We start from the raw sequence: 17,005 nt of genomic DNA, 5'->3' as shown, positions 1-17,005 counted from the left end.
CCCCCCAGTCTATTGTATTCCAGAGAAATGCTAATAAAAGTAAATGATCTACCAGGCTTACTAAATGAACTGCTAAGGTCATATTAAATCTATTGCTAACCTAAACGGCAGCACCTACCAAGACACATTTATAGTCTTAGGTGGGTTGAACCGCATGTTGTTGCGCTTCATGTTCCTGTGAAGACTGCCTCCTCGTAGTCAATTAGCATTCCAGGAAACTGACAAATGGTCACGTCATCATGTTGTCATGGAGCTTAAAAGTCTGAACCATCATTTTTAGATACACAAATTCGACCAGCTAAACATTCTGACTCATATTGTTTTACATCTAGAATTTGCTGTGTTTGATGATTGCTTCCTGGAAACTAAATATGCCTTTAATGTAATGGCAGGAATTTTTTTAAGCGTGTCTAAACTTTCATTAGTGGGTGTGGAAGGTGAAGATGGGTGTCGATTTGTTGGTGAACAAGGATCATGCCATGCGGCGCTTCCCTATTTGGTGAAAACAGTACAGTAAACCCTCACCGATTTGCAAATGACCATTTTTCAGTGTTTTGTTGGACCGAACTAAAACTATTTGGGCACTATATGGCATCCAAACGCCCAGCTCCTGCTATTGTACAACGTCAGCAGAGAAGAAGGTAAGGTAGTGTTGTCAACCAGCCGATAGCCGGTTTGACACCAAACAGCAGCAACATGACGGGGGGGGATTCCAGTTGGAAGTCTGAAAGGAAGGCCCAGATCCTCGGAGAAAGCGGGGTGGTAAACTTCTCAATATGATGCAGCGAAAGGTTGGGATCACTACTGGCAGTGATGGAAGTTATCAGCTGAGCATTTCAGAAATGTAACGTGCAGTAAGCGCCCATTAAAGATAGAGTTATTTGCGATATATAGCATGTCTCTCCAAAATGAGAATATCTACATATACCTGAGTCGAAAAAAATCGAATCGTAATCATGTGTGTTGTCAAATGGTGACAAAAACACCAGCGTCCTCGCTGATCAAATCTTTTTCAGGATAATGTAAGCAGTGTGTTTATTAAAGTGTTTTGGGATCAGTGTTTGGTGGATCTAGTATTTGGGATTGAAACTATTAATGGGAACCAGTTAACATTTTGTGGGTGTGTCAGATACTCTCAATTTTCTTTCTGTCCTGGGCCCATAATCACAGCAAATAGTGAGGGTTCACCGTTCTTATTTCCTTTTAGTAAATTGTCCTGGATCATGAAGATCATGATGCCGAGACGAGAGAACAACATGGTCATGAGGCCTAAACCGCATGCAGTCACACTGAGGATCATCCCGAGCTATGCCAGTGAGGCTGGCTAAAGAAATAAATAAATACCACACACATAAAACAACGACAAAACCAACGAGTGTCTTCTTTTCTATTGCGACCATGCTAAGATGCGTACATTCACCTCATTTACCAACTCCAGCTCATCCTCTGTCTGCGAAAGGGTGGTAACAGAGAGGGTGACATGTTTGTAAGTAGCCACAAAAGTAGAGAGCAGTTGAGGGGCGTGGCCGCATTGAACCACACGCTACACAAGTGAGGCGGAAATACAGCGTTTGTCACAGTTTCTGTGTGTGTGTGAACACACTCATAAAACCACAAAATATGCCCACTGTCAACACCGGCAAGAATGCTGCCTTACTGCCGTTGCCGCTAAAAGACAAAATAGGCCACGGGAGGGCGACAACAACAAACAAAGGATAGGTATGAAAGGCATCAGCAGCTCACCATCTGCATGAGGCTCTTCCCACCCTGCGAGGTGATGACGCGGAGGTCCGGTTTGCGGCTGCTAACCATCTGGGGGCTGGCGGGCGGCGGCGGCGGCGACTTGGCCGGGGCCACCTTGCCCAGGTTGTTGCCGTTGGACACGGCGAGGAGGCCGGGCGAGGCCCTGGCGCTGGTGTAGCCGTTAGCTGTGCAAAGAGATCATTCAGGCCAGGCTAACACAACTAATGGAGAAAATAAAAATAAAGTACTTACGAACTGGACTTGGACATCCGCCATTTGAATTATTCAGGTCACCTCCCAGAAGAGCGCCTGTTGAATTCAAAGAATAGTCAGTCATAAAGGAGATGCACAAAAATGGCTAGGACGATGTTATCAATTGCAATTGTGTAATAAGTCAAGGTTGAAAGTTCTACGAAAAAAAACTTACAATTTCATAATTTCGAGGATGGAGCATAGCAGTGAAGTCTGATGACTCGCTATTAGTCAAATAACCCAATCTCGGAAGCACGGCCACTTTGTGTTCATTTTTTTCTTGTTTTCAGGGGACATTCCAAACTACTCCTTCATTGAATGGTATCAGTAATGACGATATCGCAATCTATTTCTTAGCCAATAAACGACGTATTACTTTTATAATTCTACGATTCCGTGACGGGCTTCGAGAATAGCCCCATTATTCTGCTGCCCTATAGTGAGACAACCATTTCTATGATTCCTTGACCTTATACATTATAGTCAGAAGCATAAACGGTTTGAGAGTTGTCATATTTTTGGTATGGCTGTCAAGGAAGTAATCGAAAGTGAATTGCTTTGAGTTTAACTTTTTAGTCCCCCTTTCTGCTGACGCGTCCCACTTGCCGACCTCGGCAGGATGTCTCACCTGCGCTAGCCGGTCGCTGTGGCAACCCGGGAGACACGGTGTTCCTCGGAGGGGCCGGTTGCTGTGGCGACAAGAGGTGGGTGTCGGTGAGCGACGGCGCCGTCACGTAGGAGGTAGTTACCAGCGCGTTGCCAGGGTTGCTGAACTGCAGCGGGCTGGAATTGGCCGCCTGCACGGTGACAGGCATGGAGAAGGTCTGTGGTGGAGCCGTCGACTGCTGCAACGTTTCAAGCGACAAACAGGTGTGATGTACGCTGCTTTCTAACCAGAACATTGCGCCGATTACACACTCACTCCATAGCGTTTGTAGAGAACATCCAGGTCCTCTGTGGTCTTCCGAAACTTGTCATCATTCAGGGGACTCTGATCGATGGAGTCTTCGCCGTCGGGCTCTGGACTGTCACAACCATTGAAGCCTTTCTTTCGCAAAGTCTACACGTGCACACAAAACGTAAGGAAGGCCTGATTTACACTACATGCTGTAAATATATAGTAAAGTTATATGACATGATGTAAATTTTAGAGAGGCAGACCAAATTTTTTTTTTCGTAATTCCAACCGGCAATGCAAAACAAATTAGGAGTAGTCAAGGGGGTTGGTAACCGATACTTTGAGTTGATATTCATTTCATTACAGTAACTGAGCGCTAGAAACAGACCATTACACATGATGTAACTATTGCTCAATTTGGTGTACGGAGAATGCATATGCTGCAGACCTGGTACTTTAGGTGAATAATCTTTGGATAAGATGTGAACGTGGTACATTAGAGGTGCATAGACCATGAAATATGGTTCAACGATGTTACATTTGTTGTATGGAACATTAAATATGTTAACAAAAATCCATGCTATATTTACAGAAATTAAATACAACTTCCTGTAAATATGTGAGAGATTAAATCTGATTGAATATGCTACGTGAGACGAGCGATGATTAACATCAATTTGGTACATTAGGAGTAAAGATTATAAATCTGATGAGTTGACTACAGTCTGATGTTACCTCGATGATGTCGGCGTTGGTGCGGCTCTCATGTGGCTCGTTGTACTCGGTGTACTTGAGCAGAACCTTGTCCATGTCAGTGCTGGCATACTGAAAGAGCTTGTTGGCATGGTTGAAGATGATCAGGGCGATCTCGCAGTCACACAGCACGCTCAGCTCGTACGCCTTCTTCATCAGGCCAAACTTGCGCTTGGTAAATGTCACCTGAGAACAGTGAAGAGTGGGACACGCTATAATAATTATTGTAAATTTAATAACCGGCGTTTTTACCGTATGAAAAATGTGGTCTAATTTCCGTCCGGGTCTGCATCCAGAACCTCTGACATCACAAGAACCGATTGTGACCGGTGCAATTGCAAGTTGAAGTTGATTAACTTTGCCTTTTACCGGGTGCACACGTGCACCTTGATTGTATTTTTTTTAATATCAAACAGGGTATGTAGGTTTACTTTAATGACAGACAAAAAAAATTAAGAACAATAAAATGCATGTACAAATATTTGGGCGCATGACATACAGTATGCATGTGTGAAAACGACCATGATGGTACCAAGTATACTTCAATTGTAACATGACAAAAAGTCCAAGGTTTGCTTGTAGAGCACTATTTCTTCACTGTGAACGTGCGAGCTTAAGCTCGGGTCGGGCTGCGTGTTTCGTTTCAACTTCGAAACGACAGCTGCTCGCACAAGTGCAAGGCTGTCAAACACGCGGAGCATTCAGCTGCCAGCAACTGGCATGAAACTGGAACCCCCCAAAACAACCGCCAGTAGCAGCAGCAGCAGCCCTGAATCTAACTCACTTGAGCTTTAAAGGTTCACTGGAGACTCAGCATTTAGTTACCGTGGGCAAGTGTTCGCGAGGGAGGGCACCAAAACAAGAGGTCAAAAATCATACTCTTACCTGCTTGTTTCTTTCATCTGTGATCCGCTGGATCTGAATCTTTTTCCTACCCATGATGCCTTGACGCAGTCAAATCAAATAAAGAAGCTCTCTATCTCTCTCTGGCCCTGCTAGCTTATTGTTTTTTTTTTTTTATTGCCACGCCAAAAAGAAAAAAAAAAAATTTAGGTGCGGGAAGGTGGCGGAGGACAATAGCAGAGGCGGTGCTGGCACATTGCTCTGGCTGGGTTGAAGGAGAAGTGACGGACGGGCGGAGGAAAACCGCCTGAAGTAAAATGGCTGCCGAAGGATGAGGGTCACCTGTGGGGAAACAAGAAGGAAAACTCCTGTAAAACGTTCCATTTAACGCATGGTAACATGACACGTTACTTTGTGTTGGCAATCGTAGATGGACTTTGTCTTCCTTGAAGTGTAAAATGATCCCAAATTTGGAACTTTCTCTGTCCTGTCCAGACTTTCCTCCTTGCTTATCATCTTCGTGTTAACTTACTTCTGCATGGACTGGCGTGTGCAACTTCGATAAAATTAGTTGGTGTGGAAGAATTATTGCTACGAACATTTGAGGCAGAGCTTTTGCTTCAACCTTTCTGCTAGTCTAATTACTCAAGTGATTCAATTGCTGCAACCCCAGGAGACAGCATTTCCTTTGGCTTTTGGGTGAAAAAAAATAGCAAGATATTTAGATTTATAGAAGAAAGTTGTGGTTGTCTGTTTTGTAATTTTGATTGTGGTTTTCAACCAATTCAAGGTGTACCCCTCCTACTGCCCGATGACAGTCGGGATTAGCTCCAGCGTGTCCGCGACGCTCATGAGGATAAGCGGTTTGGATGAGGAATGGATGGATATTAACAGTGGTTCACTTCTTTTTACACTTGGACCAAAGTTAAGTATGTTAGAATGTTACTTTAACATTGCTTGTACAGTCAATAAAAGGTTTAAATTGGTGACAGATTATTTTGATCCAATCTCCATGTTGTTTACGAAGATCATTAGGCAGAGAGACTTTAAAACATCTTGTGTAATGATGCTGGGCTATTATGAGAGATTATCAGAAGTACATAGCTCTCCTTTTGCTATCATCCTGGAGGAATATTATTCCAGAGGGGGTTTGGACGTTGAATGTAAGGCCACACAATGACATCCTTCTTCTTGCAATATGGTGTTAAAAAAAAAAAAAAATAAAAAAAGATCTTTGATTGGAATGGCTCAGGCCCTGCGGGCTTCTGTGCACCCTCATTAATGAGTGCAATTGACACGTTTACGCAATGTACCCCCTGCCCCCAAAATCCCTTCAAGGCACTAATGGCTCAATTAGAAGCGTCCCCACAAACTGTTTGCACTCAGTGAGAACAAGGTCAAGTCGGTTATTTCATGTAAATTGTCCAAACCTGAACTAATCTCGCTGGACACACGGAACCAGAAAAAAGACAAACGCAGCACAATGCCATTTTAATTTATTTATTATTATTTTGTTTTTTTTCGGGGGGTTATTTGGTTTATTACAGCGAGATCAAATTGGTTAAATCAGCCAAGAGATGCTCAAGCAAGCCTGATGAAGGGGGGGACGTAATCATGCCGAGGGTCTTCATCTGTCTGTTGTGGAGTGTGCTCATTAGTGACACTGACCTTTAAGTGGATTACACACTAGCCAATGAGATGTGGAAAAGCAAAACACACACACACAGAGCAATTATTTCCACTTCTGCACTGACTCATGTTTATTTGTTACAATGCCTCTTTGCATAACCTTCACATCCACATAAAGTAGGGATTTTGCCAAATACACTTAAAGCGTGTCTTCAAATATGTGCCCACAGCCAAATAAACACTATTCTAAATCAATGAGTGGGACGAAGAACATTACTATGCTTCTCAGAGGGGACTTTGTAATTCTACAAGCATGAACATATAGTGGAGTCTGATAAATGGAACACTAAACAGTCCGTGAACAATTTTCCCTCATAGGAAAGTGAACTAAGAGAAGTTATGTTGTTCTCTGCCTCAAGTGTGGCCATCACAACACCTTCCATTTCCAAGTTCCGTTTCTGACTGCATGTTTATCACAACGCACCCGACTGTGGAGGCATCACAAAAACACATTAAACAAAGCCACTGTACAATGACAGTGCACACATCCTTGAGAGCGTTTGATGCAATTAAAAAACTGTTACATTCTGAAAAAGGAACAACGCACAAATTATCTCAACATATAACATAGACGTTTGTTTCAGACATTTTGGAAAACTAAAATCATGTCAAACCTCAAACTGGATCAAAGACACCTTCTAAATCTCCAATAGGATCGTTTTTTTTTTGGGGGGGGGTACATTTCATGGCATTCTGACCTAATTTGAGCATTGAATTACAGTTAGATCATGACTTGTATCACATGCAGTTGAGTGGTTAGCACATCTGCCTTACAGTTCGGAGGTGCACATGTGGGCCTTTCCTGTGTTGCTTTGCCCTGTGGTTTGTGTGGGTCCTCCCACATTCTCAAAACATCCATGTTAGGTGCATTTTAGACTCGAAACGCCAATCGGCGTAAAAGTGAGCACGAATGGTTGTTTGTCAATATGTGCCCTACAAATGGCTGGCAACCAATCCTGGGTGTACCTCGCCTGTCTCCTAAAGTTTGTCAACTGTAATTGTCTCCAGCCCTAATAAGGATATGCGGGATAGAAAATTGATGGACGGATGATTTGAAGCACATGAAAGACAGACTGTCACAAATTTACACTCAAACCAATGCAGGTAAATATTAGGATTAGCCCCCCGACCTCGCCATTCCTACCCACCGCCCCAGCACCCAGTGAAGCTTCAAGGACAACAATGCAACGAGATGAGTTTTGAACAGAAACGCCTTCAGGTGTGCAGTCTTCACAGACTTTATATTAAATGTTATTTTCTCACTCAAGTGTGGACATCTTCTCCATAGTGCTCTATCCAACATTTTTATGGGGACTACGTCGTGGTGTCCTTTGACAGATGTAAGACAGACAGGCCCGTTGACGCAAGAGAGGTGTCACAGTGTCGTTTTAGGACATTTATAGCGAGCTTGAACCGCGGGGAAAAAGAAAAAAAAGACGTTGACGCGAGAGTCCACCGGAATCGAGGCCATTAGACAATCCTCGTAACGAGCTGCGGCCGACAGCCATTACCTTCCCTTACAACTCGATGGGCACGCACTACTTTACATCAAGGAAACTTTAGTTCGATAAAACAAGCGTATCGGATAAAGAGAACGTCGCTAAGCGTTTAATGAGATTTAAATAAGCAAAGCAAGCGGCGTTACTCCAATGGGGTGGGGGGTGAAGACGCAGGAAATGTATCACTCCACTTACCCTGAAATATTGCCGATTCAAAGGCCAAAAAAGATACGTCTGCCGGGACGGAATACTTCTCAATGAAGAACTATAGATTGAACTACGCTTGCGTGTCTTCTCGCTGTGAAAGAATCCGCGACATTTTATTCCATTTCATGTTTGAAGTAACTATACCGTCCACCAAGGCGATACAGTGAAACCAGCGTATGATCAACGTCATTGACATCAGATTTTGATGGACGTCTGCTCAAGCCAATGGGAGGCCGAGGCAAGGTGCATTTCGGCCAATCGGCGTGCATTACGCTTGTGCGGGCCGGTCCCGCAGAAGAGGACATGACGGAGATGACGGCCATGTTGTGCCGTGCTGTTTGTATCCCTCCGCCACAGTATTTACCTTTTGCATGATTTTTGCATGTGGGCAAAAATGTCAGTGGAGACTTGAGCCGCTATGCAGAAGCCCGCTAGCTCATTAGTTTCTGCATATATCCTCGTGTCGCCAATTCACTGCGGGAAAATGACAAACAAGATGTTTTTGTCGCCTTATTATAGCATCCTGACAGACGTGTTGGCATTATATCACTGCACTGTATGACGTCCACGCACTAAGTGGACGCCCCCATTGCTCTGGTCATGGTCCGTAGAACAGGGCGCAGGGCACTGGAGACTCAGTCCAGTGTTTCCCATCCACATAATCTGCTTGACGACATTTAGTTTCAATGCTTTCGTCTTCAATGCTTGATAAATGTGAGTCAATAGGTGGGCAACATGCAGCCCGTGGGCCATATCTAGCAGTGGACTAGCAGTTCTCAAACTGGCGTCACTGAGCAACTGGAAGTCTGCAAGACGTACATTGGGGGTCCACAAATGAATTTGCACTAAATCATTAGGTCGTATCAATTTTTTTAAAGAGTGCATTTGTGTCAATACAACAAATGAGTATTCCTTGCTAGTGTGGTCGCTACATAATTTTATCTAGCTAAGCAAAACAGCAGCATCCATGTCTTGATGCACTACTGTTCATTAGTGCATCAGAAAATGAGACAAGCATTATTATTATATTACACCAAGTCACTGATAGTGTAGTGGTGCATTCGCTTGACTTCGGTACAGGGAGTATGGGTTCAGTTGCCATTCAGTGACTGTAACTGTGAACGTGAGAGTGACCCGTGATTCCTTGGCAACCAGTTCAGAATGTAGTCCACCATTTGCCCGAAGTTGGCTGGGATAGGCCCCTGCCACCCGCGATCCTCAATAAGAAATACCCGGTACAGAAAATGGATGCATATTATTACCTTCACCAGTGGGCGCTCGCTCGTCTTTTCATACTTTGGCCTGATGGAGGCGATGAACAGGTGTAATGCATTAAACTGTCCACACGGTGGTGTCATAGCACCCGGAGAAATGAACGCTCACCTCTTTGCTGTTTAGCGTTTAAAATGACTTGTTTCAGTACTGTATATGCCAATGATTTAATCCGAACGAATATAAACCATATATGGCATTTAAATGTCATATACACTGACATGAGTGGGGACCACAATGGATCTACAAGAGTTTAACATTTTAGGAAAATTTAAAACATACAAAATGCTAACTTAATAATTATGCTTTTCAGTTTTTGATTTAATTTTATGTTTAATTACATTTACTTTTAAATTTGCAGTTTATTTTTACAAAGTATGCATTCGTCATTACTTTCTGTGCTCGTGAATTGTGTACTTTCCATTTTTTTCTGGTGTAAAATAAGTACATTGTTAGTAATCAGGTTTTAAGATAAGATAAGATAAGATACGATAACCTTATTTGTCTCACAATGGAGAAATTCGCAACAAGTTAATTTGTCTCAATCCAAATATTAAAATGGACCTCAAGTTTAGATGTTAGCTTCACTGCACTGCAAACACCGCACTTCCCCCTATAGTTGCCGCAATTCGTCGCCAGTGTGCATCATCAATTTAAGAAAAATAAACACCTCCCTCGAATCATGACAGGTCAAGAATTATGTGAAAATGACAACGCTATAAGATTCCACCGAATCGGCTTGTAGGCATACAGGAGAGTTGAGCTGCTGAGCCAGTTTGGATATGTTGCTAACCAAAACAGCAGCACCCGACAGGGCAACGTAAACGGTCTGGTAACTATTTGATGATGACTATTTAGATTCTGGTTGACTCTGACATGTTTTCATGCCACTATCTTGTGAACCAAAGCAGCAGCACCTACAAAGGCACATAAATGGTAAAAATGTGGCGTCCTATCACACATTGTGCAGTATTTGTGCAGTGACGGTGAGCATTCCAGGTGATGTGGTTCCCCCACAATGTTGTGTTTATAACAGAAACAGCGTGCATGCTGTCAATAAATACCTTGTGCTGGGCCAAATATGCTCTTGCGTTCCATCAATTTCTATTTGTCTCACCGCAAATAAATGCATGACTCAAATGGAGGGAGGGCGGCTGGTTTAGTAAAAAAGAGAAAAGAGGAAAATGGTTGAGTTCCATGGCTTCTAAATGGCGCTGATTTGCATGTCTGGTGAGACACCGTGTGCATATCTTAGTGTGGAGGTATGTGGCCACTCATTGAGGCGGTCTAGACAGACATGACATGGCCGGGTCAACTTCTTGCATGCAAATGTTGAGACGGCATGACGGCATGACTGTGCGCGGGGTGCGCATGCTTTAACGCACGCACGCACACACACACACACACACACACACACACACGCACACACAGGCAGTCACGCACGCACCCACAATGGTCTTTGGGTGGATTGGCTTTCATTGACGGGACTCCCAACATTTGGGATTATCATGTTAATTAAGGGAACCTTGTGGAGACTGTGGCAGACATCAGCATCGTGCACGGGCATCTTTGCAAAGAAGAAATTACTTTCTGATGAATTTGCAAGCATCCCATAGCTTTTCTTACTAAAGCCGGCTGTCGGATGAAATAGAATTACACTGGGATTTAACATGAGGACTTTACATGATCAATCAATATGCGGTATATCGACCCACCAATTTTGAATATTGATACTGTTGCAGGACCTGGTTGATAATCTGGGAATGTTTGGGTTTTTTTTTTCAAACAGGATAACAATGTATTCTGTTTGCCTGGAAATCAGTTTCAAATATGTTGTAATGGTCTTATTTTTCCTTTTTCAATTCCAAATTACAAACGAGAATATATTTATTCTGCCCGTCTCCCCTCACTTTTTCTTAAAAATATATTCTAAAACAATTACATGTACTTTGCTAGTCTGAATTTCTATTAACCATCAGAATTGTATTTATTTTCTGATTGCCTGACTTTTTCCTATTTCTTTTAGTTTTTTTTTCGACACGATGAAATTTATATTCTGTGCCTTTATTTTCCCTTATCTTTTAAAATTGATTAAATATACTGCTTTACTTTTTTCAGTTTTTAAATTTAAATTAAAAGAAGGCACTACTGTATCCCGCTTTCTTCAATAAATTATAATAAGATTACACTTTTAATTCTCCTGTAGTTTTTCTCCTTCCCTTGGAAAAGAAGTGGGACTCAATTTATTCAGATGGCCTTATTTCTTTACTTTTCATGTTTTTTTTTTTTAAATCCAAACATGTACAAAACACAATACAAAGCCCTTGATAATCAATAAAGTCGAACAAATTGCTCCCGAGACCCATTTTGTGTATCCAACCTACAAATTTGGGGCAGGCTAACCCATTTTATTTCAAGGCACCAAACCATTAGAAAGAGCCCCGCGATATGTGCTGCAATGACAAAGACGAAAATGAACACCTTGTACCTTTTCGAGTGCATTGTGTCAATCACAAGTGAGCCTTCATATCTGTGCAGAGGCATCTCACTGGAGGAGGAGGAAGGTGTGGACCACTGACTCACAAAGAGGGGGCGTAGCCTCGGGGGTGCATATATGAATTAGGACAAATGAGTTGCTCGTGCACTCGAAGGGACACTAGGCGCTGCTGTTGATGGTGGTGGCGGTGTAGTCCTCTGCGGCGTGGACCGTGCCATCTTTCCCCTCCTGGAATGGTGGGGGGGGGGGTGAGGATGCGACGATGTGATTTTAAGAAGCGGAGAAAATCAATGGACGAGGCCGTGGAGACGTCACGACACGCGCCGCTCGCGGAGGCTCTCATCATCTGGGACGCCAGCGGAGGGACCACCGGTAGGAAAACGTCCTCTTGCGTGGATTTGTCAAGTGCATTTGTATTGTAGGGAAGGCGTCTTCATGCGTTCGGGAGGCTGGCAGAGCATTTACACTCAGGCCCAGACTAGCAAGACCCGCGTGTATCCAAATCCTTATTCTCATTTAGTTCCCGCAACCCCCACCCCGAAAAAAAAGTGATCAAGAAATAGAGTGGACTTTGCGCCACTTTGCAGAGTTGGCACTTTTGCGTCCCATGCATCTATCTCACACACGGCGAAGACAGGTTCCCGTCTGGATTCACGTGTATCGACGTATTTTCAAGATCCCCTTGCATGATGACGTCTCATTGCGTAAATTTTAGCGAATAATACGCGACATATAGCAGTCCAAGGGCCGTATTTGTGCACGAGCATCCCCAAACAGATTGGGCCTGTTCTAGTTGTTAAGGGGGTCAAAGCGGCCTCGTCTTGCACCGTAATTGCAGTTTCTAAAAAGAAAATCGAAAAAGTGTGCAAACGTGTAAGCAAAAAGGGTACTTGAACCCTACAGTACGTTCGCCGGTCACACAAGCCTGTCCCGATTGCATTTGAACTCAGCAGACACGGACAGGCACAATTACAATGAACGGATTTGGCGAAATATGGGAACAAAAAAGAACTGGAAGTGTGCAAAAAAAAAAAAACACGTTCTGCACTTACTCACAGATCCATTCACTGCTAACGAGGTTCCCGACGTGCACCTTATTCAAATCAACCAAGACAAAAATATCCTGAAAGTTTGCAAAAACAAACGAAGGGCTTCAATTTAGTAAATTCGCAGTTCACACAAGTCTCACTGTAAGTGTCACTAAACGACGACAATCTTTTGAAAACATAGAAGAGTGTGCGAAAAGCAAACAAACACACAAAAAATTAAAAGGTACTACCGGTATTTGAAGTCATCAGTTACGTACAAGACTGACACAAGTCCCAGTCTAATAGCATAGTGCAAAACAAAAACAACAACAAAAAAATCCTCAAAATATCGGCCCACATCAAGACTCACTGACATTGAATTCTACTTAAAAGTATTTGGAGATTAATGTTGCCCTTGAACTCAACAGTTGCGTTCAGGGTTCTCACAAGATGCCCTAGATTCCCTCCCCACCGTAATTGCACAAAACGAATTGCGATCTTTTTCAACAAGACTGAAATGGGGAAAAAAGGGAGATTTACGACAATTAACAGATTACAGTATTTTTATTAATGAAAAAAAAATCTGAAAATGTGCAAAAGATGACTGAAAAAAAACAACGCTTTACTCAACTGTTGCGTTCGCGGCGCGCGCACACGCACACACACACACACACACACGCACGCACGCACGCACGCACGATGACGTGCATTACTGTATTACATAAGGCCCTTCGCTTAATACCCGCTCTATTGATGTCATTTTGGACCATTTTAATAGTGAGGAGACACTAAACAAGTGTATTGTTTTATGGACTGTTAATGAACGGTTTCGTTTTGCCCGCAAGTCATCAACGAGACGTTAAAATGACGTGCAGTTTTCTTGTTTACGACCAGGATCCTCAACGACAAAATGCATCATAGCAGAAGTTGGATTGATGCCTCAACCTCATATAGGTAAGTCCTGTATTACGATGATTAATATAACAGAACGTATCATTACACTCGGCATTATTTGTCTGCCACTTGGTCGCATTTACAGCGCCATTTTTTACGGCTCGTTTTGTCATTTTACTGCCGCAACACACACCGCAATGTCGACCACCTGGGAGGACTACGATTGTGTATCAATAATGTCAGAATATGGACCGGGAGTATGTATTTTGATTATACGGCCCCTTGCTTGCATATAGGGGAACCTATCATACGTAGCAAATATAATTGAAAGATTACGACAATTGGCTTTTCTAATTAATTCAAGTTTCACACAAACAAGACAGCTCAAATGTCCTTTAAGAGAAACAGAATTTAAATATATCATGCATGTAAAAAAAAAAAAAAAAGTAAATTACAGTTTAAACCATTTAGATCGTTATTTTAAATATAAGAGCAACGGACGCGCACGCTACCGCGCGCGCGTGTGTGTGTGTGTGTGTGTGTGTATGTGTGTGTGTTAAAGAAAAGTAGTACTTCTTATTCTTTTTCCACGTTGCTCTTTTATTAGTTACTTTTTTAGTAGCTTTCGTGTTTGTGTGTGTAGGTAGTAATTGGTGATCACGCCTGACCTCTGCCCGGTGCGCAGGTAGTGACGTCACGGAATGCCATTGGGAAAACAATTACTGAGAAAACAAATCAACCAAAGAAATAAAAATACTTAATATTCAAAAATGTATTTGGCGATTCAGAGGGAATGAATGAATCGATCTTGTATATTTTGTATCAACATGATTTCAATATGATCATGTTGCATTTAAGATGATCCTTTTAATGTAACACATCAAGCCTGGTGCCACATAGTTCACGTATTAAAGCTATAGATTGAAAAATTTGCTCAGGATGAAGCACAGTGAAAACCTTTAGGTCAAACCTTGACTGAATATTACAAGACAACTCGTGGAAACCGAACATTCACCATCGAATTTACATGTCCCTTGATGGACTTGAGAAAAACTGTTGACTCTGTTTGGGGAAAAAAAAAAAAGATTTCCCACCTCTCTTTTAGTCCATGCTAGTTCATAATCACATTTCATTGTGTGTCTGAACTGAATGTGCCTTTGATTGATGTTGTTCTCCTAATTTTTGCTTGGTCCTTGCAGGTGCATACGAGGCAGTGTAGTGGTGTGTGTGTGTGTGTGTGTGTGTGTGTGTGTGTGTGTGTGTGTGTGTGTGTGTGTGTATGAGAGAGTTTCAGGCCTGAGGGGTTGTCTGTTATCTTTGGTTATCTAGCTGTATGAGTGCCGTACATTCTTCATAAAGCTAGATAACCGAAAGTAACAAGAATCCCATTACATGCCTGCACAGCTGATGGAAAATCAACAAGAACACACACAACATACTATAATGTCGGGGGAAAAAAAGGTAGGATGGTGTGCTACAAAAGGGTGTGTGATATGCTAATCAGTGTTTAAACGGTCTTAGGTGGACCCAAGTGCACTATGTGTTGATCAATGGAAAGTGTTACATCACGTTCCTTTTCACAACGATGTGAAATGGGCTAAAATTTGTCAATGTTTTTAAATTATTATTTTTTTGTGAGTGTTGGAAAATAATGCAACTTAATGTCCTTGTGCACCTATTTATCCATTAGAAATGACGGTGCAGCGTCAAGTGTAAAATGTAAAAAAAAAAAAAAAAAAAAAGCAAAGCAAGAAAAATGCATTTTTATTCAATATAGATTAGATTAGAGTAATCAGAAAAGAATTCTAGACGTTGTGAATGTGATTTAGAAAGGACATTTCTCAGTGAGCCGAGCCCCCAAACTCTTGAACGATAGCGTATACATAGCGTGTGTGGGTATGCATGCGTGTGTGTGTGTGTGTGTGTGTGTGTGTGTGTGTGTATGCGCGCACGTGAGAGGGAGAGAAAGGGGGAGAGGGAGAAAAAGAGAGAAAGGCAAACACACCTCAGTGCTATAAAACCTCCTCAAATGAAAACCTTTATGAAAAGTCCGCATTTAAGCACCACTTCAAAAATCTGTGGAGCCTTTTGAGGCGTTCATGCGCTGCTAATTAAGTATTTTTAACACTTATTAACCTGCTCCATGAACGTGAGCTGTGAATTGTGGCAGTGTTGCTTCAACTTGCCCAAAAGAGCTTTAAAACAGTTCCTACAACATAAACAACAGATTTATTCATGTACATAGATTGTGCCGTGCCGAAAATAACAAAATCCTGCAAGTAATTGAGGCCTCCCCCAAAGTGTTTTTATATCTGTCTATGACAATACCAGAGCGGCCCGGTGGTCCAGTGGTTAGCGCATCTACCTCACAGTGCAGAGGTCTGCGGCCTTCCTGTGTGGAGTTTGCATGTTTTCTCTGGGCCTGCGTGGGTTTTCTCCGGGTACTTTGGTTACCTCCCACGTTCCAAAAACATGCACTCGAATTTGTCTCTAGGTGTGAGTGTGAGCGCGGATGGTTGTTCGTCTTTGTGTGCCCTGCGATTGGCAATTGCTTTACTTGTCTAAGTCAAACACCCAAATTGTCTGACACCAAAATTTATCTCTCAAAACGGGAGACAGGGCGATTACCCGAGTTGTAGATGCAAAAATCGAGAGGATAATCAATTCCAAAAAGTTTCCTTCATGACGTGAGCCCTAGTTACGATGAATAAATAACGACATTCATTTCAGTGAATACACTGATCAGACAGACGAAAGATTTCTCACAGTATATAGCAAACAGATAAATACTTTTTCTCCAAATTTCTCCAAATCGCTTCCACTGTTGATATTTTCAAATGATCACCGATCCACTATTTCTAGAAAATCACAACAGCCCATCACCGATGAGCTATTTTTGTAACAGGCCTTCGGGCTATTCATGTGATCCTTGGGGGAGACCCGTGCCACCGGGCACCACATTGGTGACGCCAGCTTTGAAACCATAATTATGCCACAAACTATTATGCCCAAAAGTTACTCCACTTACTGCACTTCGATCACCATTAATAATATATTTTATACATTGCACCAGATGCAGAAGGTAAATATGGATAATTGCTCGATCTCGTGTCTCAGCTCTCATGCGGTCATTTTGTGGGCTCTCTGTGTGAAAGAGGCTTCTTGTGATCGTTTGGCTTCATGTCGAAAAGGTGGAGACTTAAGGAAAAAAAAACATGCCACTTTTACGCCGTTTTGTGTTTTCACATCCTGCTCTCGCTTCGCTTTCGCCTCATTCACTTAATTTCTTTCTTCTGCTCTTTTTTCCCAGCGTGCCTTCTCAGATGGTCGGGCCTGATTTGTATGCATTTGCATAATGAATGTCATTTGCATGCTCGGGGGCAGACCATACCATGAGAATGGCTGTGTGTGTGTGTGTGTGTGTGTGTGC

The 17,005-nt window shown here is 42.6% G+C and overlaps 1 protein-coding gene and 2 long non-coding RNA genes across 9 annotated transcripts in view; 1 reads left to right on the top strand and 2 right to left on the bottom strand.

The window, feature by feature from the left end:
• The window catches only part of LOC109514567 (myocyte-specific enhancer factor 2D homolog), an 11,927-nt gene extending 3,839 nt beyond the window's left edge, over positions 1–8,088 (bottom strand). For 2 of the 7 annotated variants that reach the window (XM_019867788.1, XM_019867792.1), the window contains exons 1-8: positions 7,873–8,088; positions 4,532–4,831; positions 3,629–3,832; positions 2,918–3,055; positions 2,624–2,840; positions 1,996–2,052; positions 1,744–1,928; positions 1,415–1,450 (exon numbers count right to left, since the gene is read on the bottom strand). In XM_019867788.1, the coding sequence (XP_019723347.1) occupies positions 1,415–1,450; positions 1,744–1,928; positions 1,996–2,052; positions 2,624–2,840; positions 2,918–3,055; positions 3,629–3,832; positions 4,532–4,585 (891 nt within the window). In that variant the 5' untranslated portion in view covers positions 4,586–4,831; positions 7,873–8,088. The remainder of the gene's footprint in view (positions 1–1,414; positions 1,451–1,743; positions 1,929–1,995; positions 2,053–2,623; positions 2,841–2,917; positions 3,056–3,628; positions 3,833–4,531; positions 4,832–7,872) is intronic. The other 5 variants (XM_019867789.1, XM_019867794.1, XM_019867790.1 and 2 more) reach the window with 3 other exon arrangements.
• A 3,424-nt stretch (positions 8,089–11,512) lies between these two features.
• The window catches only part of LOC109514658 (uncharacterized), a 15,563-nt gene continuing 10,070 nt past the window's right edge, over positions 11,513–17,005 (bottom strand). The window contains exon 2 of the long non-coding RNA XR_002168024.1: positions 11,513–11,881. This is a non-coding gene — a long non-coding RNA (uncharacterized LOC109514658). The remainder of the gene's footprint in view (positions 11,882–17,005) is intronic.
• LOC109514651 (uncharacterized) overlaps positions 11,880–17,005 on the top strand; it is a 9,436-nt gene continuing 4,310 nt past the window's right edge. The window contains exons 1-2 of the long non-coding RNA XR_002168016.1: positions 11,880–12,025; positions 13,576–13,635. This is a non-coding gene — a long non-coding RNA (uncharacterized LOC109514651). The remainder of the gene's footprint in view (positions 12,026–13,575; positions 13,636–17,005) is intronic.

The sequence above is a fragment of the Hippocampus comes genome, unplaced genomic scaffold, assembly GCF_001891065.2.
Source record: "Hippocampus comes isolate QL1 unplaced genomic scaffold, H_comes_QL1_v1.1 scaffold207, whole genome shotgun sequence".
Taxonomy (NCBI): Eukaryota; Metazoa; Chordata; class Actinopteri; order Syngnathiformes; family Syngnathidae; genus Hippocampus; species Hippocampus comes.
This window is presented reverse-complemented; position numbering and strand designations above follow the sequence as displayed.